Source organism: Anser brachyrhynchus (assembly GCF_964034855.1).
Source record: "Anser brachyrhynchus genome assembly, chromosome: 1".
Taxonomy (NCBI): Eukaryota; Metazoa; Chordata; class Aves; order Anseriformes; family Anatidae; genus Anser; species Anser brachyrhynchus.
This window is the reverse complement of record NC_137694.1, coordinates 140,323,654-140,348,882: the sequence shown is the minus strand read 5'-3', so window position 1 is coordinate 140,348,882 and position 25,229 is coordinate 140,323,654. Positions and strand designations below refer to the sequence as shown.

The 25,229-nt window shown below is 40.1% G+C and overlaps 1 protein-coding gene across 2 annotated transcripts in view; it reads right to left on the bottom strand.

The window, feature by feature from the left end:
* Positions 1 to 2,270: 2,270 nt before the first annotated feature.
* SLC9A7 (solute carrier family 9 member A7) overlaps positions 2,271 to 25,229 on the bottom strand; it is a 66,938-nt gene continuing 43,979 nt past the window's right edge. The window contains exons 13-17 of one of the 2 annotated variants that reach the window (XM_080585042.1): positions 18,768 to 18,827; positions 15,040 to 15,103; positions 12,369 to 12,451; positions 9,214 to 9,319; positions 2,271 to 4,053 (exon numbers count right to left, since the gene is read on the bottom strand). In XM_080585042.1, coding sequence (XP_080441168.1) covers positions 3,805 to 4,053; positions 9,214 to 9,319; positions 12,369 to 12,451; positions 15,040 to 15,103; positions 18,768 to 18,827 — 562 coding nt within the window. In that variant the 3' untranslated portion in view covers positions 2,271 to 3,804. The remainder of the gene's footprint in view (positions 4,054 to 9,213; positions 9,320 to 12,368; positions 12,452 to 15,039; positions 15,104 to 18,767; positions 18,828 to 25,229) is intronic. The other variant, XM_080585043.1, reaches the window with a different exon arrangement.

The window sequence follows — 25,229 nt, the reverse complement described above, 5'->3', positions numbered from 1 at the left end:
TTAACTGATAAACTGCCTATAACCCTGCAGACGTTATGAGAATCAGCTCTTTTACAGAAAACACACGCCGTGTTGTACAAGTGATTCGTTTCACACTCACGCAATTAACAGCAGGCTAAGCACAAAAATGCCTCGTCTAGGTATTTTTAGCGTTCTTCTGAGTTCTGTAAATGGAATTTCTTCCCAATTCTTCACCAAACATTATAGATGAACACAGAGGTTTAGGTAACTTCTTAGTGTCTAGATATCACATTAACGTGTTGCTTGTACATTGCTGTGGCATGTAATGGAATTAAATCAGAAAGACTTGTCTGTAGGAGAATTCAAGCAACTGCAGACCAGTCCTGCTTTACTGTCTGTGTTAGCTTCTGGGAAGTACTGAAAGAAGACCAGGGACTTCATTTTGCCCATCTCCAGGGACTCATACCAGGAGATACCTTGGAAACTTCAGGTGAAGATTTCCAGCAGTAAGTTGATGATGCAGTAAGCAAAAACCTACAAGGAGGAATCACTCAGCCCCAACTACAAGGGCAGCCACGTAAGCTGTAACATCCCACGCTAGTATAGCAGTACCATTTTCAATGAAGACCATCATCTTACATGTTTTCTCTTTCAATTAGAAATGGATGCTAGTATATATCAATTGCCGTTCATCACAATCTTAGGCTGTTTTCTCTATGCAAAACCTCACGCACAACTTCTAAGAAATTACACATCTGCTGTGCAGGAGGTCAAGCTCTTGCCAGCTCAGGATCTTACTGTAAAGGAACTGTAAGGATCTTTTATAGAGCACTAGTTGGTGAAATACGCAGCTTTTCAGGACAAAGTGTTTTTTCAGGGCAAGCAGATATTTTTGTTTTGTATTTTCTTTCTTGCTTTTATCCCCCCCCCACTTTTTCAGTAAAGGAAAATGGGGAATTTTGTATAAGGATCAATGTAGTAAGAAAAGGCTAGATAGTGTAACTTACCCTCAGTTGACAGTGGAAGATTTCAGTTGACATTTTGGAAGATTTAAAATAAAGAATTAAAAGATTTTTAAAAAGAACTTAAAAATCAAGTAATAAAACTAAGGTTGTGTATACAGGTCTCCCCTCATTATGTTGGGTAAGTGTTTCAAGTACTTTTTGAATACAAAAGTTAGACTACTTTATTCATCACTTCTCATCAATGATCAGTCTACTTTCACTACCCTTTCACAACCACATTTTAGGTTTACTGGCAAACTTAATTCATAAAATTATGGAATGACTTGGGTCGAGGGTCAGAAGGGACCTTAAACATCACCTAATTCTAACTCCCCTGCCATGGGCAGGGACACCTCCCACCAGACCAGGTTGCACAAAGCCCCATCCAGCCTGGCCTTGAACACCTCCAGGGATGGGGCATCCACAGCTTCTCTGGGCAACCTATGCCGGTTCCCCACCACAATCTGAGTACAGATTTTTTTCCTTATACCTAACCTAAACCTACTGTTTTTTAGTTTAAAGCCCTTCCCCCTTGCCTTGTCACTTTCTGCCTGTGTAAAAAGTCACTCTCAGCCATCTATCTTTGCCACAGAAATTATAAACAGACAGATAAATCTGTACTGGGTTGATTTACTGATGCTTTCGGAAGACTTAGCCTTCCTAAAAAATCTATTTCATTAGATTTCTTATTTTTACAATCTGTACATGATCTTTCTTCTAAAGAACAGATTTCTGCATAAGCCCCTGTTTTTTAGTCAAAGTAATTTGGTACATTTCAGCTTCAAGCTGCATGTAAAGGTTTGCCTTACAGTATTATGTACATTTATTTTGGATAAATTTCACTGTCTCAAACCACAATTTGGTTCATACAACTCGCTGATAACTCAATTAACTGTTGTTGAAGTCTCAAGTCCTCACTCAGAGTGGGTCCTCAAGACTCTTGTTTTTGTAATTTTTAAGCTACTTTTTATACTGCCAGCACTTAAGAAAAAAGAGAATAAAACAAACCACGAACAGTATAAATAGAGTGTGGATCGTTGCCATCTTTGTCTTTGTTGAGTTTGTTCTTCTCAGAGATCTTCATCAGGGTTTGTTACTGTTTACCATTTAAGAGCAGAGCTCAGACCTCCAGTTTTCCCCACAAAAAAGCTTCTTTGTTTCTTCGAGTCTTTTTTCTTTAATGTCAGACAGTCATTACAGATCAATGCCCTTTAAAAATTTCATCTTGGAGGGATGCACAAGGAGGTAGATCACTCATCAGCAAACACATGTGAAAGAAAGCAGACTTAGACGATACAACTGCAATGTTTCTCTGTAGCAGTAAGTTGCCACTGTTAGCCCATCATTAAGTTTAATAGTTGAGGAAAAACAGAGTGGGTATTTACTCACACACAATTTTATGACGAACAACTGAAATGGCAGCAAGATAAAACCACAATTTTTAGACAAACTGATATTGCATCACATTAGTGGGCCACAGAATGGTTTGAAAAATAAACCTTTCGAGACATGAGAAATGACATTTTAGCATGCTTTAAACAGCTGAACTGCTCTTCAAAGCATAACAGTTTTCAGCTACTGGCAAAGACAATGATACTGCCTCACTTTGAAAGTAAAAAGCATTAAGCAATACGTTAAAGCTAGCCTACATGTAAATGGGCTAAATACTAGGCAAAGATTTTTTTTCCTTTTCACATTTAAGATGATACTACAGTTTGTCACTTCTGTAGTTTATATGTTGTTGTGCAATGCCCCACTGAAGTTTCACATCTACTCTGCAAAAAAGAAGAGCAGTAAACACCTTTCTTTTAGGATAGACACAAATGGTAAAGCCCGTAATGTTTGTCTGTCCTTATAATTAAATGTTTGCTGTTTGTCACACAGGAACTGTAAGCAGAGTCTATGGATTCTTCTGAGAAATATGAAACCTCACAGTTCCATGCAACTTCAATACTGCTCTCTTTTTCTTTTCCCTTATTTTTCCTCCTCTTATCAGCTGTTTTCCCCAGCCCAAACATATTTCCATCTATCTTCATCTGATTTTAATAGCCTTAAGGGAGAGAAAGTTTTTCCTCGTGACTTCTGCTCAAGAGCCTGGCTCCAGGCTTGTGTGAGGTCAGGCATGGGTTGGACCACATGAAGCTGGATGTTACTCTTTTGAGGCACTAGAAGTTAGGCTAATAGTAGTAGTAAAGTTTCCCACAGCTAAGGGGACAAACAGCTCATTGTCTTCCTATTTAAATACATGTCCAGTGAAGAAATCTTATTTTCCCTTTTTTTCCCCTGAAACACATTAAGTACAGCTTGTAGTAACAGAGTTGCCACAGTGCTGCATTCACGCATCTGTGCTCCTAAGATATACTATCCCATTTTACCTCCAGATTCCTCATCCTTGCTAGAGGAGTTAACAATGGATCTCTCCACATTCAGATACACACACATTCCTTTTTGTCTCATAATCATCTTGTTTGTATTTCTTCTTCCACATTCACAAGCTAAGCCAAGACAAGCTCAGTTCTATGACAATTTTGTCACATACCTCTTCTCAGAGAGAGCTGCTGCAGCTGAACAAGACAACTGCAGCATCTTAATTATACTTTGATTCAATGTGTGGTTTAAAAGCAGAGTGTGACCAGTTTTCATTTGTCTGTTTGCAGACATTTAGAAAAGCCCCACTGTCAGCATCTTGAGTAAAAAATAGGGGACATCTTCAGACCTTAGTAAAACCACTCAAACACATTAACTTGTTTAAATAAGCATCCCACCTCAAGTGACACAGTGGCCTGCAGTCTTCCTTGATCCATCCACAGAGCAGGAGTTGTTTTTACTGAGTCAGTAATCATGCATTGTCTTCCAGAGGAAAAACTAGCCGGGTACCCCTGCTTGTAACTTCATGGTCTGCTGCTCCCAAGTCACGTTCCAGTGCCTCCTCTGAACTACTCTTTGTTCTCCTGCCATCAAGGCTAGTGGTAGCTGTATGGGGGCCTGAAGAACCGTTCGCAGTTATTGTTGTGTCACCGTATGTCACAGTGAGGTCACCATCGTTAAGAATAAAATCAGAATCCTCTTCTCTAAGCTGTTCTTGATTCTGGAATAAAGGAGAAAAGTCTTTGTATGGTGCACAACATTAGGTCTTCGCCAGAAAGATAACAGAACAGGAAAGTTTACCTACATGTCAATACAGAAGCAACAAGAGGTAAAATTCCACTTTAAGAAGGTGTTAAAAATAACCTTGAACCCAGTGTTCGCAAATCAGATTACTGTTCCCTGAATAACTACTGCTCTTGTGGATAGATGAGGGGGAGCTGAATCCAAGAACAGATTTAGCAATTTAATAGCACTGGAAATTTACCAGAAGTATAAGAGAAGCAGTCTATGGTGGTTTTTGCATGACAATTTAGAAGGCTGTATAGGAAAAATAAAGACTTGAGACCAAGCACAATTAAGTAATTCTAGATAAAGTGAGTTGCATCTTTCGTTAGTTAGACAAGTTCAGAAGCAAGACTCATGTAAACTGCTAAGAATTCATTAAGTCCAAGTTCTTTATATTCAAGGCTTCCTCGACAAATTGTTTAGTTCAAGAACTAAACACATTTCAAATATCTGCTTACTCTGTTTACCTGATACTAAACTGAGAATTACTTGACCTAGTTCTTAGGAACACTCCTGAGCCCTGGCAGTAGGAAAGGCTGATAAAAGAAAATGCTTCCTTCATAATTTTGTGACTAGTTCTGAAGTGTTCTCTTTTCAAAGTCATTCAGGCAAGTGGCTCATGAAACCCTATGAATTTATTTTGATGGAGATGGGATGAAATATATTGTCAAGGACTAGAAATCAGTGAAGTATAATAAAACACTTGAATTTAGTTTTCCTACACAGCACAGTACAACAGCAAGCCATTACACCATATTTCACTGCTGTTTAGCATGGTCTTCATAAAAGGCTGAATTGGTCAGAAAATGGGTTTTCCTCATATTCAAAGAAAATTCTATCAGTACTATAAGCTTGCTGTCTTGCAACTGAAAGCATTTTTCTGTCTGAATGGCTCCATATTGCCTAGCAAGAAAATGAAATTTAGGTGCATGTATTGGTGTTCTCCCTGGTAGGCTGGACTGTATTCTCATAATACATCATTTTCTTTCACTACAAGAAAGGAAGGAGGGCGCAGGCTATGTGAGATCAGCCTGACCAGAAAACCCTACTTATATTGCAGAACAGGATTTCAGTACACTTGAGACTGACAATTTTGATTAATCTGTCTGCGATGAAAAACTCTGTGCCTAGCTAAATAAAACTTCCTGGGAAAACTGCCTGTCCTTATTTCAGAACGACAACCACTCAAAATAAAGCAGCATAACTCTCTAGGTGATACAGAATGTCAACTAGTCAGGACTCAAAGAGGTGTCAGGAGTTTACCAAAACCAACAAAAAAGTAAGTGACGCAGTTCAGTGTCAGGTACAAGACAAGTCCTACTTAGGCTGAATGCTAATTTCTCAGAACCTTTGTGGCATCCAAGTTTATCACCACCTACTACAGATAATGTTACTGTGATAAAGAGCACTGTTCTCAAAGAGCAAATAGAGTCTGGGATTCTTCCTTTGAGTGCAAAAAAAAACCTAAACTACTGAACTGTCTTAAAGAGAACAAAAGTAAAAATTAAAAGGTTCAGATACAGTGAACAGAACAGCCCTTATAAACTTTCTACTGCAAAAAAAAGCAAGTCTGGGGAATAAGACCAAGATGAATAAAAAAGGTAGAGAAAATAACCAGCTGTTTAAGAAAGTCTGATATCCTTCTATATTCCATTTTTGAAGAAGACATTCAAATTAAGATGACAAGCAGAAACATTAATATGAGTAAAAAAATGGGTAGTTTGTGACTGCAGACTTATGTTCTGAAAAGCTAAAGTAGTTGCAAAGCTGTATCACAAGTTGCCTGTCATGGTGTTTGCCCTCGGAGAAGCAAAGGGAGGGCAGACAGCGCACTTGGAGGTGCTGCGATCAATACCAGGGCAATACGTGGAGCAGTTCAGCAAGCTCCCAAGTCACCTCCTGACTCCACAATGCCACTTCACAGCAAGTCCTGGCAGCAAGGGCATACCAGATGTGAAACTAGTAAGAACACACATTACACCTGAGCTTCCCCAACCAAAAGGCTGAACAGCTCTTGGAAGAAAAATATTGAGTAGAGAGGGGGGCCGCAAGCCTTACACTATGTGGCAATTCCTGACTAAATCTTTTCTGGTTTTCCCAGGTTGTACTTTTACATAAACATGATCAGTTCCGGAGAAAGCACTGAGCTTTCTCTCAATGTACTGAACAAACATTGCTTTGTGTGAGGCAAGCTCCTCGTACTTGTTTCACTTCTGAAGTACACTACCAACAGCAGGCAATTCATTTCACACGCTTCCCCGGAGAACATACATGAACAAGCCCATGTAGTATACGCATTTGATGCTATGTTTGCAAGGACAGAGGATGCATGAATAAACCTACTGTGCTTCACGCAGCATGAACAATTCTTTCAAGAAAGACAGGAAATGTATCCAAGTAGGTCCCTCGAGACTTGAAATTCTTCCAAGAATAACCCTAAACTGGCCCCTACAATCCCCTACAATTCTCTAAGAGTAACTTCAATTCGCTCAAGAAATACAGGTCTGAACTTCACTACTTAAAAACTATCATGTCAAAGTACCTAAATCCAACATTCTACAAAAGACTGAATCTTGTTTCAACTTGGGCACTGTAACCCACGGACTTCACAGCATTCTGTCCAATTTGTCGTAAAATTTGTTTGAGAGGTCACATGCCTATGACCACATGCTGGAGATGTTCACACTGCTAGAGCTTATTTAGAGCTACTGCTCACAATGGTGGTCTTTATTGCCTCTTCAGGCAGTATGAAAATAAGCACAAAGCATGCTACATGTGCAAAACACTGGTAGGCACTATTTCCACTGCTGGTAGCGGATACAGCACAGGCATCACAAATGACAAAACTTGCATCAGAAGTTACTTATCTTGTGGCTCCAAAGTAAAAGCGTCATGTACTATGCATGCAAAATATATTACAAGTTAAATCTGATGCTCTGCTTAGAGTTTCTCTAGTTCTCAGTTGAGTTCAAATCCATCAAGGAAACTAAATTTCTGCTATAAAGCTAGATCCACTAGGAAGAGGGGGCTGAGGTGAGGAAACAACAGTTCTCACCAGTTTTGAGAGTTCCTTTCCCCAAGACTCAGACATACTGCAAACAAAGTTTCTTTATTGGATTTACATATTTAGAAAACCACTTCTCTCTACTGTCATACCAAGTGTCACACTGTGTATGGTGCAAGAGCTAAACATTCAAAAAAGTGGGTGGGGACATGTGTAGGACACAGAAGACACGCCTGAACAACCAAGCAAAAACGAAGTCCCCAGCAGTGCTTCATCAGGAAGAGCAGATGAGAATATAGATCCTTCTTCCAAATGGGATAAGTGGTTGGTAGAATAGAGAATTACTGCAAGTTTCAAAGGACACATCAAAAGTGAATTAAAAATTGCCTACACTAGTTTGGGACAAATTGGAAAGCCCTCCAAGTGGTCATGCACTGCAGAAAATACCAGGAGAGAAAGATGTGAGTATATAAAGCCATATACCTGTATGCTTTCTTCTTCCACAGTATGTAGATGTTGTAATCTCACAGTCAGTGCACTTGTGATTCTCTACTATTCAAAACACGTTTTCCAGCTACATTGCCTTTTTTTTTTCCTTAAACACATTCAAGGTCTTCAGTCTTTAAGCCTCTCAGATGTACCATGCAATTTTCCTAAAAATACCTCACAAAAGCAGAACTACTCCAAGCAGTTTCTGTTCCCCAAAAGACATGGCTCTGAGTTGCTTCACCTGCACTTAAGAAGGCAAGAAGATTCCTTAGCGTTCTAGCTAGTAATATGCTAGCTGGTAATGGCTGCAAGGGCAGCCATGCAAATAAATGAAAAGCAATCACAGAGTTAAGATACCTGGAAAGGGAACTAGAAATTGCATCTCAAATTGATATTCCTAATCCTAATGTAGAAATGCACCAAAATAGGAACAATAAGAAAGACTACAACATGAAAGTTCCACATCATATGGGTTTAAAAAAAAAAGTATGCAGGCTTTTAACATTTTTTTTTTACATAAATAGTGAATTATGCAGTGATGAAGCTAACACCTCAAGATGGGATGGTGAGGTATGCCACAGAACCAATCCAATTAAATAAATCAGTTGTAGCTAATGGCAGTCGTTAATAATGAGTAAAGAAAGAGCCAAATTGGTAGAGAAAATGAAAGCCAAAACTACATGCTCATTCTGGTTAGATCCTCTGTTACTGGAAAAGTAATCTTATAAGATCATACACAGATAGCCACATGTGCAACACACAAGTAGGCTAATTGCTCTGATGGATGCTTTCCAGCCTAGATCTGTTTTAAGATCTCCAATGGCATTGCAAAGATGGGAACAAGGCCAATTTCTTGCATTACTAATAGCTCTAAATAAGCAGTGGAAGAGGAAAATTTCTTTGAAGTTTTACTGTCAGATAAAAGTAAGATTCTAATAATACAAAAAGAAATGCAGGGAAATATATCAAAGTTGCACGTGGAATTTGTAAGTTTCTGGGGGAAAAATAGAAGTCTGGTCCAAAATTAATAGAGAACTGGCTGTGCTACTTGAACATAACAAAGATGTTACCATTCTGGAGAACCTGCAAACTGAAATGATCACACAGTACTAAGATTTTGTTTACAAGCAGTTCATAAAAAGTTGTAGATTTAAGAAGCACTTTACAGATAGGAATGACATCTATCACATGTATCAGGATCCTGCAAGAGTAACAGGAGAACGAAGCATTAATTATTGCAAGACATGGCTGCAAAAGTAGTATACTGCCCTGCTAGACTGAGATAAGCAACTGATCAACAGTTTCTGAAATGTGATCTTAAATTTCACTGTGGAAACAACGAAGGGACATTCTACCAGATTTCTTTCTGGCATGGGTAAACGTGTCAGTGTCTTTTCTGAAGGAGACCTCAATACAAGCCTAGCAGTAACAAGAAAACAATCTTGTCTAAAAGTGTTAAGAACAGACATAATATTTGGAAGCAATTTACTACGATCACTTACCAGCACTTACATACAATAAGTAAATCATACCATCTTTTCTTAAAAGAATGCTTTGGTGAAGATAAATACATAAAAAAAAGTATTGAGTTACTCTACTTACATCATAAACCTGGGGACTCGTCAGGCAGCGGGCTATGAGGCCACACCAGCTGGGTAGAGTTGTGGTTAATGGAGGGCCACTGTGAGTGAGAATTGGCTTTAAATAACTTAAGTAGTTAAGGAAAACAGAATAGCAATTGAAAACCACTATTTAAAATAAAAAGACAGTTGTACATAAATATGGTTCTGCCTTTGATCTGTGTGTTGCTCAATAACTGCGTGTAACATCCATTGAAAAATCTACATTTATAAACAAATAAATTAAAAACATCTCCCTTCCCCCACCCCAATGTTCCCTTGATCCTTTTTAGGGCAGCTTCTTTACCCACGTTTTCTGCAAGGGGAACTAGCTAACTCCCTTATTGTAGTTTCATGTAGTTGCAACACTTCAAGCTTTTGGGCTTGCTGAAGTCAGGAGAAGCAAGCAGAGGTACAAGTGCTTTAATTTTATTAGGTCCAAGGGTATTTCTGCTCTGCAGGTGGGAGCACAATGTTGAGGTTGCAAGCTAGAGATAACAAGGTGGCATACCTATGTGGCTTAACACACGCCAATGATGAAATACTGTTTTGAGGATGTTGCATGCACACTACAGTCACCTGAACTGGTCCACTACTAGCTGGTCAGTGAGCCACAGATGCAACCATAGATCAGGAGTAGACCTGGAATCTTCCAAACAAATCCATGTTTGTTCACACTATTACTCTAGACTGATGATATGACTGAGGAGTCAAAAAAATTTACTCATGAGTCAAAAAAGGTGTCCCTGCTACAGAGCAGCATGCTAATCCTGCCTGGCTCAAGAACAGAGCTCGGGGAGAGTGCTAAGATGTCCAAACGTTGTCTGAAATCAGAAACAAAAGTGGTTTTTTTTTTTGTTTTTTTTTTTTTTTTTTTTAAGTGAGTCTGCTTATTTTAAATGCAAACATGATACAGGTATTCTAGCTACTTTAAGCCTTTATACAGAGAGAGAATCAAGTCCATGTGTGAATTAATAGTTTCCCTCATTCTAACTCAACAGATGCAGGTTTAGGGAAGGTGAGGAGAATTAAAAAAAAAAAGTAGTTTTAGCCAAGGAGTATCCCTCCTCTTTGGCAAAGCCTGGCATAGTGCATTGACTTGAGCACATAGTGGTGTGATGATGCCACTGCAGGGTTATATTTCCTCCTTACCTCCTCTGCTAACAGCGTGGCTACATCCGGTCCTGGAAAGAAAAACTCTCCCCCCAGCCCTTACACTAACCTACCTGCCTAAGTGTTTCCCTGTGGCAGACAGGCAAGTAGCAAATCCATCATAAAAAAAGCAAGCCCACTAAAAGACACCTGGTACTTCATCTGAGTTGTTGTTTCTCTCACATTTAACAATTGGGGCTGCACCCAGAGAAAAGCCCATGACATTGAATGAACTCCACGTTCCACAGGAATGAAGTTCCCAGTTACTCCTCCACACCGTGCTCTGCAGAAAATAGCCAGCATTAGAGCACACTGCCTAATGCATCTTAGATCTTTTTCAAGTTAAATTTCATTCCTGCGAAGAGTGATTTTTGAGACAAACTACCTTTCTACTCAAAAAACAAGTGAATGCATCAGCAAAAAATATTTTGATATTTAGATGTAAATATAGAGGTGACAACTCTGCAGATCATCCTCTAGGTGCAACTAAAACCCGCCCAGCAGATGTTTATCTGAATGCTTCCTTACAAGAGAAGTAGCAGAATTTAACTTAAGATACAGTACGACAGCTCTGCCTCTGCACGTCAGTTTCCTCAGCATAAACTTCACAGAAAGCTTCACTAAAGATTGCTAGTTGCTACTAAAAAAGCAAGTGCATTATCAGCATCCTTTAAATAAAAGTTCTGTGAAACAGCTCATTAAGCTGTAATTTCCACTTCGCACTCCCCCCCTCTTCTCCCCCCTTGCTGGGGCTGTTGGGGACTGCACTTGTGCTGGTGTCAGCTGAAGGGAAGTCAGCATTGCCAACTACTCCTGTTATTCATAGGGCACATCCCCTTTGTAAAGGCAGGGGAAGAGGACAGCTCTGCTTCTGCTTCCTTGGGGGGTGGGCGGAAGGCAGTCAGTCACAGCCACGTCCCGCTCTCACCACACAAGTCTTTTTGTTTGTTTGTTTTTAAAATACGAATATGGTATTTGAACAAAAAATGACCTTGATGCACTTGGACACCAGTCACTACATTTAAACTGTTTACTTTAAATCATTAACAGTTATGAATATTTAAACTAGCGCGCACACACCCTTCTGGGCTTTGTCCCACTACTGCATCATCTGAAAGCATCAGTCACAGATTTTATCCTGAATAGGGAAGTGCTAGTTGGATCCAAATGCTTCCAACACTATACCTTGGTTTCCATGAATGGTTGATCTTGATGTACAAAGCAAGGAAGGAAACAAATGTGCTCCAACCAGGCCAGCAACATGTCAACCACCAATGGACAAGTTCTCAGGCCATTTATTAATTTCTCAGGTGCAAGCTGCAATAAGATTAAGGCCCTGTCACAGGTATTTAGGTATCTTTAATATCCCACAAATTACCAGGAATCAAATACTGAAATGTCTAAGTTTTTAGTTAAAAGTGACTTGGCATGGCCACAAGATTAGCTTTCCCATTTTTAGCTTTCCCATTTTCTACTAAGTGAATATAAAACATTGAGGAGGGACACCTGTACGATATATTGATTAGGAATACACTAACTAGTTTAAAAAAAGAAAAAGCCAACAAACTCAAGCATGAAGGATGGGACAGGTACATAAAAATTATTATGAAGTTCAACTAAGGCTATCTAAACAGCATAAACAGCTTCAGAAAGGTTGTACAGTACTATATAGACACAAAAAGACACGCTCTACGTTCATACTCATTGGAATAGTTAATTGTCTGTCTTACTGTTAAGCAAAACCTCAGCTCACAGGACTGACTTTTTTTTTTTTTGGTCATCTGGCAAATGTGAGATACTGTGCATGAAATGGAAACGTCCGTTTTCTGAGTCAGCGAGGTGAAGTTTCAGTTGTGCCTTGTCAAATACTTGATCTTTATCACGCCTGACTCTCGCAAGTGCTTAAAGCTGCATATGGGTATATGGCAAGAAAAAAAGTCTGAATATTTCACGTCTTGAAGTGAAGCTGTGTTTTCAGAAGGATACTTATGGTCAAAGCTATACCATAGCCTGAAAAGCCAAGCACTTTCCTGCTTCGTTCTGTTCCTTCTTTCAGAATCTGGGCCATCCTAAAAATAAGATAAAAGCATATTCATTATTATGGGGAGGGAAGAAAAAAAGAAGTCATACATTCCAGTCATTCACATTATAATGGCCTATGCAAAGCCAAATGACTTCAGTACTGTACAGAGACTGCAGGAGAAAACTATTTAGAGACTTATACTGATGTTACTTTCCTTAGAAAGACCAGAAATGACTGTGCAGAGAACAAGCAGGCTCTCTTCATTATCCTCAAGTTACCTTAATAAACTCCCTGCCACCAAGTTACCTTAAGCCTTAAAGTTTACCTATTACTGCCCTGACTACGTGATAAGGAAAGAAGTTCAAAACTGAGAAATAAGCCTCACTGATATCCTGTCCCCCACCCTGTCAAATAAATGAACTGAGACAGTCCAGACTGATTCATTTTCATTACTCAGCTGGCTTCCTTAACTCTAGCAGTATTTTATGTTTTCCCTTAAGCCTACTACATCCTTGAAAGAACAAGAGAATTTACTATACCTGATAAATTTTTGCAAACCTGATTAAACACATCAGGCTTATAAGAAATATGCTTAACAGGGAATCCACATAAAAATCACAATTGAGGAAGGTTATGCAAATTTCCTAAGTGCTAGATCACAGCAGCCCTCAGAAGTGCTAACAGTTAAATATAGTCCCTTCACTAGCTGTGCTGCATGTCATCACACCAGCTGGTCTGCAGCTGCATTTGTGGTTTTCTTTTTTTTTTTTTTTTTTTACACACTTTTGTTACTTTTTTTTTTCTTGGACAGAGACCAAAGTTAAACCCAGGAAAACAGATGATGCGAAAACGCCTTGCGTGAATCATCTTCCAGCAGTGTTCTTTTCCAGCAGTTTTGATAGAATTGCCCTGCGTACTTCCCATCTGCAAAAAAACCCTATGATATGGTTCACCAAGAGTTAAACCATAGTACACATTCATTTTTCCCCCTGCCCCATCCCAAACAATGTATTTTCTTTAACTGTGACTTGCAGCCAGTCTTGGCTTTGTGAAAGACAGAGGAATCCAAAGGGAACTGACTAATGGATTCCAGTAGGAATGTAATACACAGCTAAAGAGGGAAACAAATGGGTAAGTGCTTTATGTTTACATGGGAAAAAAACAAACAAGTTATTTCCACCCCGACACTGAATGAGAACAGAATACTCATGTTCTGGCTGTGGCTATTTCCTGTTAAAACAATTTCTCAAATACTGACAAGCTCAGTCTGAAAGTCATCTTACCCTGATACTGCTTCCTAACCTTGGTTTTATGCCATAACTGTGGCCTTCATTGTAGATGGTGTTCTGAAGCCTGGCCTTCTGGTTGCTTCCAGATAGACACACAATCTATAGAATAGATACAATATCTACAGGAATCTATTATGTGCTGGACCCAGGCTTCTACAAAGAACACAGAGATGCCTAATTCAGTTTCTGCAATGAAATAAATGCTTCCTGAGCAGGTAGGCATCTGCAGAACCCATCACAAACAGGAAAAGAACAACAAGAAAACCACCACACCTACACAAGGCAGGAGACCACTAATAAAGATGATCCCAAACGGAGTAACAGCCAGCCTGACCACCAGCATCATACAACTTGGGGTTTACACGGCAAAGCTCACATGCTTGTGCTCTGTTCATCCTCTGGCTTCAGTCATCTTATTTCCTGCCATTCAACCTCACTTTCCTCTAGCAGATTCCTACATAACTAATCAGTCACGCTACTGAACGATTACTGTCAAGCAGTACACTGTCTGGGAGAGTGTAAACTAAGGTCTGAACAGAGGAACCTGTGATGAAGATGTCCTTGCACAGAGGAAGCTCCCAGTTAAACCTCAGGAAATGTTTTCTTTCCAGACCTTTCACTCCTCCTGTGAATTCACTCAATTTACAGATGAGGAAAACCAAAGTTTCTGGTACAGACAACATTCTTTCAGTAATCTTGTTTGCACATAACATATTGCATGGAAAAAAAAAAAAGCAACTCAGACTGTTACTGATTCATAGAACACTGCGCTGGAGATTCACAGCAAGTTTGTTGAAGATGATAGTTTTCCAATACTCCTTCTGCCTCAAGGGTAGGTAGTTGAGTCAAGATCCAACCGGGCTGTAATATGGCATACAGGAGTTGAAGTCTGATTAGCAAACAATCTTTGATTCAAATCAAGTCCAAAGGCCAAAATTTGCTATCAACTACTGGACAAAAACGACGACGATTATCTGTGTGTCAGTCTAAGGGAGGACCATTCGTGTTGTAGAATGTTAAAAGTAAGCATGTTGGGCGGTGGGTGAGGGAAGAGGAAAGCACATTGTTATAGGTTGTGTTAGTAGCTTTGGGAAGAGTTTTGATGCCTTATATTTACATATACACATGCCAAAATTTGAAATGCAGAGTGACGCTGCAGTGTTATACCCAACAACACAATGTTTTTGGTGGGTGTTACTTGAACACTATGAAGTAAAATGCATTATCGATTTGCCAGCTAAGAGAGAAAGCTTTCACCCATGCACGCATGTAGCTTCTGCAGTTCTTTACCATCCTACGTTATAAAATAAGATCAGCCTAATAGAGAAGTTATGTAATTACTTACTCCTTGTAAGACTTGAAAGCTGTCGTTAGTAGGTGGAGGATCCTGATCTGGGTCAACCCCAACCCTACAGAAACATCAGGAAAACAAAGCAAGTGGTGTTACTGAGGATTGCAAATGCTGTAAGTTTGGCAGAATGCATTTTAAAAGCACTTTAAGCATCCAGCAAAGCTGCATTCAGAGAGATAAGAATAGTTTGAGGAAGAGCTGTCCATTATTCCCGTGCGGTTACATAGGAACAAACAGGATGCTTTTTCACTTAAGCAGCAACTACTACCTGCAGATAACAGCTTTAACTCTACCTCAGCATCAGCTTTAACTGCTTACCTTTGTTGCCAACTCTTTTAAGACACTGGCAAATACTATTTTTGGCCTAAACAGGTGAATTGTAGGTGACGTCCTCCTCAGTGAAGATTCCTCATGTCCAGCAGCGGGAAACCAGAGACTAAGGATAAGTCCAGCCTAAATATTTGACATGGCAAATAACTTTGAGCTACTCTCAGGCCTATCTCACAGCTAATATACTATTAAGAAAACAGAAACAAAACAAAACCCATACACACGTACCATTTTAAGGCACTGACAGTGCAAAGCAACAAAAATACTTTATGAAGGTTTGTACCGTTAGTTCCTGCAAATTTTGTTCACCTTACACAAAACAGTCACAATGCATTAGCAGGCGGTCTGTCTAGTGCAGCCTCTCATCTGAGGAAGGGTCATTATAGTAAGATGGTGGATGACTACTCTCTTTTGCATAGGTAGCAGGCATCTTACTACTGGACCATCCTTTCACATAGCCCTCCTACCCTAGACAGGTATTTAATCTGACCCTTTTAATTATGTTTATGTTTTCTGATCCGTTAAGATTAGACTTGTCTAGCCTCAAATCCCATTCATGTCTCAATCTCTGGTGGTTTAAGTTCTGCAATGAAGTACAACCTCATGTGTAAGGCAAGATTGTCAGTGTCAAACTGTTGCATTTGTTGTGTAGAAAAATGCATGAACTAAAAAACATTGCCTGAAGCAGCTCACATTTATTCACCCCCCACCAGGAAGGGACAGAGCTGGTCTAGTGTCATTTATTTTTACTTAGACTGTGTCAGCTATTTCTAGCCACAGTGTCTATGCAACCTCCCTTCTGAGACAGGATAACCAGAAACCAACAGAACATTGCAGGTAAGACCATATCATTTGTGTATCCAGGGGATGCATGCTTGTGTAAGGCAAACAGCGATCCACGCATGACTTACCATCAGACACAGAAGATTGCATTGATTAAACTAAAAGGAACACCATTAAACAGCATACAGGGCAGAACTTTGAGAGGAAATTAAAAAAAAAAAGTAGGCATTGAACTCAATGTTTAAATCATCCTTGTGGACTCAAGGCTTCACAGAACTTAATGTAGTTCAGAGAAAACCCAGGAGGTCGCTCTAAGACAACCTGCAACATCCTCACATTGAACTAGTGCTGACTAGCTACTGCTAATCCAACTCCTCTGCTTTGATTTTTCCTCTCTTTTCTTTCTTCATCCCTTTGTTTTTCCTTTCATAGCAAAGAAACAGAGAGAACCATCTTAACCCTTAGGCACATTTGGCCTGGGATTTCATTGGCACTGACCAGCCACAGAGACTAAAAAGCTTTGCAAATTTAACACTAGACAGATGGGAGTACTGGTCAGATAGATTGAGTACTGGATTGTAACACATGCCAGAATGAAATGCCACACCCAAGAGCTTGGAAAGGTTACAAGGGCTTACACATTACTGCTTAGGCTACTGCTAAGCAGTGAAGAGATAAGAAGGATTTTCTACAGACAGACAAATCAGTTATCTGATGAGGCTTCACTCAAAGTTGACAAGCAACATCAGGAAACAGGCCCAATATGGCCATATACAAGATTGCACATTCCTTCATAAATAAAAACAATAAAAGATTTGTGGCATTTCTCACTCCAACTACACATCAGGGAGGCTCAATGCACTACAAACATCCACCATGCTCGACTTAGCCTTGTGACTGGCAATATAAATGGTGAGTTCACGAAACTTGTTCCAGAAGACAAACATATCTCAAACATCCAAAATAGTTTTAACTCCCTGTGCTACGCATTCACTTTACATTGTACAAAAACAAACAATTCAGAATATCTCAGGTTTTATTTGATAAGGTTGTGCGTTTGATTTTGCAGACTTTTTAACTTCCCCAGGGCAGTGGAATGGGGCTTAGGGGACCAGAGCAGGACGACCATACTGGTCAGTGAAAAGTCATAGTACATTACAGGCCAGGTTCACTGACTTCCTGAATAAGAAAACACTGTTCTATATTAAAACGTTTCAGCTTTCAAGAAATAAAAATAAGAAAAGTTCTTACTACATAAGTTTCTTTCAATACTGAAATAATGCAAATACACAGACTCACATTTTTAACATTTTCCAAAGTTATTCTTCAGAGTAATTTATGTTTGAGTGTTTCTAATGAATTCCTTTTCTTTAAGCCACCTTTTTTTTTTTTTTTAATTTATTGTTTCAAAGCTTATCCCTCAGTTCAGTTTAACACCAAATACAAAAAGTAGATGTGGGAATTCAAAATAGTAATCTATCTTTCAACCAGTGTAGAGTATATTTTATCTGCTGTACTAGAGTGAAGTGGATAGAAAACATTTATTATTCATAACAAGTCTGCCTAATCAAGTTTCAAGGTACATACACCCAGCTCTAATGACAAGCATGGTTTCTGTAGGCCCTGCACCCCCCCAGTTTCTAACAGAGTCCCCTGGACCAGCACTGCTTAACATCTTTGTCAGTGACATGGGCAGCGGGACTGAGTGCACCCTCAGCAAGGTTGCCAGTGACACCGAGCTGTGTGGTGCAGTCAACACGCTGGAGGGAAGGGATGCCATCCAGAGGGACCTGGGCAGGCTTGAGAGGTGGGCCTGTGCGAACCTGATGAAGTTCTACAAGTCCAAGTGCAAGGTCCTGCACCTGGGCCAGGGCAATCCCAAGCACAAATGGAGGCTGGGCAGAGAATGACTGAGAGCAGCTCTGAGGAGAAGGACCTGGGGGATACTGGTAGATGAGAAGCTCAACATGAGCCAGCAGTGTGCGCTTGCAGCCCAGAAAGCCAAACGTATCCTGGGCTGCATCAAAAGCAGCGTGGCCAGCAGGGCGAGGGGGGAGGTAGAGTGTGGGTTATTTGTCTGTAACAGTTCTAGAAGCCACCAGCTGGAGAAGTCTAGCATTCTGTGTGTTCTCCACCCTTACTAGCATCTTCCTACAAAGCATTCTGTCAACCCTTGCTTTTAAAAATAGATCCCAAGGAGGCTGGGCTAAATCGTCCACAGAAGTCCTTCTCACCTGAACAGCTGTATGACAATTCCATGGAGTGCCTAAGACCATCTGCGTGATTAAGGATCACATCCATAACTTCTCAGCTTTCAAGTCCTCACAGGCCAGAGACACTAGTTTTGCTTCATTTTTTACCCATACACAAGAGTTAAAGGTATTTTTTGTTTTGTTGGTTTTGTCTTTAAGCTGAAGACAATGAATGATCCACACTCTCCCAGCTCACAAGACGAGAACTAATTCACAAGTGAGGAGTATCTACGGCACTGCAAAAGAGGAGATGCAGCAGTGGCATGCCATAGAACAGAAAAAGAGCACAGTGTTATAAAGATGAAGAAAGCCAAGCACCAGGTTAGTTCGGTATCAGGGAAAGCAGCTCAGTGTCACCTGAAATACAGCCAGCGGCTTTCACTCATCTCTTCCACCGATGGAACACGGTCACCAACTCTGGTACAGCACAAGAACGGAATGTGAGTAACAAAACGCTCATGAGATGGTAGCTTTACAAAGCTGCCTAGCAAAAACAAAACAAAAAAAAACCTACCCAACCAAAAAAGACAAGACATACAAGAACAAGAATGGCAGAACAACGACAAAGTGACAAAAATCATAGAAATTAACAAAAGCAGCCCTTAGTGACGGAGATGTCAAATAACATTCTTCATTTGTTCAGATTCAGGCTAGAAAAGACACCTACATTCATGACAGGCTACCACTCTTGTATAAGTTATATTCAACAGCTCTTAAGAGAACTGCTACGTGTAGACAGAACCCGAAGACATGCTCCCAGTGCCTCAGACCTGTGCATTTTCTAAAAGAAAGTCATAAAATAAAGTCAAGATTGAAAACTATGTATATATGAAAGAGGCTATCATCACTTCTAGTTTCAGAGTCAAATACAACTGCTAATACATACATAAATCACTCAATTGGTTTAATTAACAGTTAACTAGCAACCTTCAACATAATACTTCAGACACTGTTTTTACTGCTAACTTTGCCTTTTTCTACTGTACTTAAAAACAAGTGAAAGCATGCTTAGTTTCTAGTACTTTCAATGTAAATTCCTTAGTTTGTGTTCCCTCCCCCTCCCCATTTCTCCATTAAGGTATGCTACGTGAATTATACACTGCCCATATGAAATAAAAGCCTAGATTACCACAAATCCACAGCAGCTTCACTTTACAAAGAACAAGTATGCTTCCTGATTGCAAGCTTACATGTTTAAGAATCAAATATTTAAGGCAATAGCTTGTACTACAAAGAACATGCACTAATCTAATCCTTTAAGGCTGAGGCAAGTAGTGGACTTCAGATAGATTTATTTTTTGGACTGTTAGTTCAATAGCTCGCTCTCATGCCAACGTATACTACAGGTCAGAACACTCTGCTTCGAAAGGTCAGTGCTGAGAAAGCTCTGTATATGTAGCAAAAACTAAAATGAAAACTGTCCAATAGCTTCCCTTTATGACTTTTCTCTTTGTTGTGTCTTTGCCAAGCTAATATACTGAAGTTTTCCCAGATGTCTATAATGAGTACAGCATTTTTGGAAAATTTTAGCTATTTTGGAAGAGTTCAACTGTTTCTCAGAAGGTGGCTGAGGAAGAAGGGAATTCCCACCCCAGTATTAAAAAAAATATAAAAGCACTGATCACTAAAAAACCCTAGAACTAGGTAAGCTACTACAGAGGTTGTTTTTAGGGTACCTTCAGGGATTCCTTTACTTGACCTAAGCAAGATAATGGCTCCTGAAACTGCCCACAGAGGCTTGTCAGAGATTTGCAGATAAACCCCTAACACCCCATTTGCTCTAAATACATCAACCCAGCTCCTGGGGGTCTTTCCCATACTCACTCTCTCTATAAGGAATTGCCATGTTTAAGAGCACAAGAACAGATATAAGAAAGCATCTCCCATGCTTACACCCAGACATCCAAAAGAGGAAGCAATCCCTCTCCTACCAAGTAGATAGCCCAGAGTACCAGTTCAGCAAGGGTGGAGATCTGAAGGCTGTCCTGCACCTCCATTAAGAGATTCGTGACTGATGAAAACAAACTAGAGGTTGGAGGCAAGAGAAGAGGAGAAACCAAACATGAAGACTGGAGAAAACAGCACAGAAAGATATGGCAAAATAAAAAAGCCCACAATGGAGGGAAAGGCACAATGCTGCGTGGGCAGAAGAAAGCAGCTAGAAGTCAGGCTTAGAAAATGATAAACCAAATGAAAGATCTAAATCGCAGAAAAATAGAAACAGGCAGCAAAGGAGAAGAATATGACCTCTGATCAAACATTCCCCACACCAGCCCCGGATATAACAAGGTTGGATTCTGGCATCAACACTCCTTGTCATTGCAGCACACGGAGGCATGGTATTTAAGAAACGCACATTTTACCCAGCAACTAATAGCTGGACCACCCTGGATGATTTAATATAATATAACCTGAGACTGACATCAAGCTGTTTTACCACCACCCCAGAGAGCTGCTATGTGAACTATCTACCTACATGAGAGTTAGTATTTCCAGATTTTTTTTCAGTTTGCTTGATGAGGAAAAAAAACAAAACACTAGATAAAAAGCTAAGAAGAATATAATTGCGAAGTCACATAGAAGGCGATAAAAATTTAAGTTATCATCATCCAGCCAACCTTTAACTTTTCTCTAGAAAGATAACAAAAGTATACTAAATCAAAAGATATAATTCTCATGTTTAAGATTTACAAAGACTGATTAGTATAATTGAAATTACTTCATTAAAATACACAAACATTTGAAGCAGCTTATGATGGAGAAGCAGGCATTAATTTACCTGCTGCTTGATTCAAAATGAAAAGAACCAGGTCAAATCCTACTGAAAAGTGGCAAATATTTTTCAATACAAATGCTAGAAGCTCTCTTTTTTTTTTTCTTCCTTCCTGTGACAAATAAATGAAACAAGTCAGCTACTTTTCAGAAGAGGAACTTTGCCAGTAGTTTTGATTTATAGGGCTAATTTGCTGAAAGCATTACAGCTTCATGCAGGAAATTGTTTCATCATTTTAGTCTCAAAGGAAGACACTTTCATTTTTAAAATTCAAGTAGTGCTTTAATTTCTACAAAAAAAAGCAAATCTAGTGCTGGAAAAACATTACCATTTATGATTCACATACATGAATGTTTCACAGCCAAGACAGCCAACAAGTGCAAATATATGACATCATGGCTTTAACGCTAGTTTCTGGTGTTAACTTTTAAGCTTGCTTAGCATTAAGTGGCAGAAACCAACAGCATCTGAAGATCCCGTTCTTTTTGCTTGGATTTTGATGCCATGGTGCCACTTTCCCAACCAGTTAAGCAGTAAACTCAAACTAAGTCTCTACTGCAAACTGTAGGTCCTTTGCTTGGTTGTACATTTTAATCCTGACCACTGGACACTGGTAACACACCCTATTCTTAAACATACCCAATCTTCTGAGCAAGACATTCAGATCAGAGCATGGTGAAGAACAGAGCATTTTCGCCTATTTTCCTCCTTATGCTGTTTTGTACTTTATCAACACTTATTCTTCATGTTAGCCTCCCCCTCCCTAACCTACTTTTCATTTGAAATATTTCACATCATGGGTGAGAAGGGATGACCAGAAGAACCAAGCATGCATACAATCATCATTCAATTAACAGGCACTTGCCTTAGCCTCTGAGCCGCAGCAAAGCGATTCTGGATCCTTGCATAGGCACTGCCCCATGTGTGCACGCTATGGGTGTAGTAGTACCAAGCCAGGCTGAACGTCTTGGCTGGAGTCAGCTCTCTGGTACTGTTCTACTTACATTGTGCGGGCTAACCTCAAATAAGATCCCTTCCTGTTTATGCCTTCCTTAGCTCCCCAGTAACTGCTGTGAACTTCACATGAGAGCTGGGCTTGTAAGAGTCCACACAAATCCTAACGTTTAAGTGCAACACACAAATGGCATTAGTTTCCTATTTCCCTTTGTTTACTTACTCTAGGAAACAACCAGCCTTCTATCTTTTATTCTCCCTTCTGCTAAATGAAGCTATACAGAAGCAGTACTTATTTCCAGCCTCTTGCGGTGCAATCTAATGGGTAAGTGCCAGGGCTCAGAAAGCGTCCAAATAAAGTGCTGTGTCAGCAGCATGCACCGCAGCTGCGTGAGGCATTGATACAGTAGAGCATCTTCATCTCCTCCTGCCTACCTCCTCCACTGCGTGGCAGGGAATGGAGGAAAGCAGCACACTTCTAAAATTCAGCTGGAAACTGATCTGTCTCTGTCTTCTCCCTGTAAGGTCAGACAGGTCTTCTTGATTTCCTGCAGAAAGGGTTTTGTCTCAACAGCCTGTACTTTACCAGAAACAAGTTTCCAACTCATCAGCTGCACACGGCTGCCACCTCCTGGTACAAATCTGAATTCGCCCCTAAAAAGTGCAGCCTCACTGACCAACGCAGCAGTGCCCATCAAGGCAGCCGCATGCAGACCCAAACAGCTCTCTAAAATACTTCTGTAGAGTTCCCTTTTCCACATGATATCCTTCTCTTAATGGGGATGCTAAACGTTTGGTTTCTGTCAACTATGCCAAGCAAGTGACAGTAAAAATTCCTACTTACTAGCAAGCATGCGTAGGTCTTCCAAAACAAAACAGCTAAATGCTCAAGACCGTGGTTCAGCTCACTGTTGGCAGCTGCTCTCCAGAGGGGGTATCATAGGCACTTCTCAGTGCTTCCAGCTTTTCTGCCTTGTTGGACACGGTAATGATTTTTGCAAGTACAGCTTACCCAAAAGGCAAGCCTGGAACGGATATGGCATTGGCCTTTTCTACCTTCAGGGACTGCTCATGAACCAGGCCCATGGAATCTTTATTGACCCTGACTAGACCTGTTAAAGGAGTAAGTGCATCTTCTTAGGTACTTCCACAGACTGTTTACTGGGCTAGACTGTATTAAAGAACAACAACAACCACCACACCAAGTCACCTCAGCTAGTCTCCAGTTGGCCAGGAGCTAGGACACATGCCAGAATTCAGTCCTGTCCTACTGCTGATGGCTGAAGGAGCCTTGTGGCAGAGGTAATGGTCAAATTTCACCTCAGCAAATGAAAGGCTGCAGGCAGATCTTGGCAGATTTCTTACCTGCACAGTGCATGCCAGAACTCATGCCCTTTGTACACCATCCTCCAGACAGCCTATTATGTACGCCGCTGGTTACGCAGACACTGACTGCTCGGCTTGCCGAGGTGTGTAAGTACAGTTGTTCCTTATATATCACTACTAACTACAGATCTGCGTCATTGCCAGAGGTGCCTAGTGGAAAGCTGCATGTGGCACCTATTCCAGGCATCTTGTTTAGAGTCATTAAATAGCTTTCACTTGGGAGCGGAAACCACTCAGGCTGGGCTTAGAAATAACATTATGATGGTGTATCTCATGTTCATTAATGACAACTGCATTGGAATTATTTTATTGACTTTGAGACCAGGTGCTGCATAACCTGTTACTGGCAATATGACCTTCAGAGGCATTGGGTACATGGAAGCAATGCCTTTTTATGGTATGCTAACCAAACATCTGGAACTTGCATTTAAACACAGTTGTAAAGGACAAAAATTGATTTGTGTAGCACAAGAAAAAGGAAGCCAGGATTTTCAATGTGTGCTGTTAGAGTTGAAATATTGTAAATCACTGTTGTAACACCTCTCAGGCTGGAAGCATTTGACATCAGACACAGCTGATATGTTCTTGGTACAGAGTGGTTCAACTCTGCTCAAGTGCATATCCATATTGACAGGATGTCAGCCAGTCAGTCTGACAATACAGTTTTGGTAAGCTCACCCTGTAACTCCAAAACTTGCTGTTGACATTGTCCTGTCATATTTTGACTTTAGCTACTTTCAGTAATAGGAGTCTCAGGCATTTCTGAGCATCCTATCCATCCCTTTTTTTTCCAACCTAGAAAGCACCTGCTACCTATTGCCACAAGAAGTTTACTGAAGTTTTCCAAAAAACAGCAATACTCCTTGAGAATGGTTAATTCTTCCAAAGACTGAAACTGTTTTCTTTACCCAAGATTGTATCGTGCTAGGATAGGAAAAAAACAATGGTAGACAAATTCTGATTAGCACAACTAGAACGCAAGACAAAGTAAGCTTTCAAGGACCAAACAGCACACATAATTTACATATGAAAAAATGCACTGGAGTGTTTGTATAGTGTGCTTGTATTAATTCCACTCTATTTACCTTCCCTCCCTACAACAACAGCCAAAGCTTTTTCAGAATGAAAAGCATATGTAGTCTTTAACAAAGTTTGATTCATGATTATCTAGGACTTCGGTTGATAAGTAGCTTCAAACATGAATATACTTGCAGCCCTAAAGTACCAAGAATTGGCCCAGATTTACAGACAAATGGTTATACTCATGCTGCTTACAGTTTTCATATGTCTCATCAAAACAGAAGAAACACACCAAGACGACCTAGCAAGCTCCCATTTATCACAGTTGTAAGGTAACATCAAGTTTGTTTGGATAAACGTTTGAAGTGCATTTTTAGCACTAAAGGCTTCATCTAACTTGATAAACAGAACAGGGTCATTACCTAGAGCCAGAAGACAGGGAAATGCCTAATAGAACAAGAAGTCAATATGGTACTAGATAGGCTAATTGGCTATTTATTTATTTTCAGTATGGGGGCTACTGTACCATGCAATGCTATCCCATATCCTACAGGGCTGACAAGGATCAGGTGCCATAATCACAGAGCATCAGGGAGCTGAATCCCAGCAGCAGCCTGTGCATTTTCTTTACCTGCCTGCACTAACACCTTCCTCTATATAGGAGAGCGTTCTAAACACCCAGAACA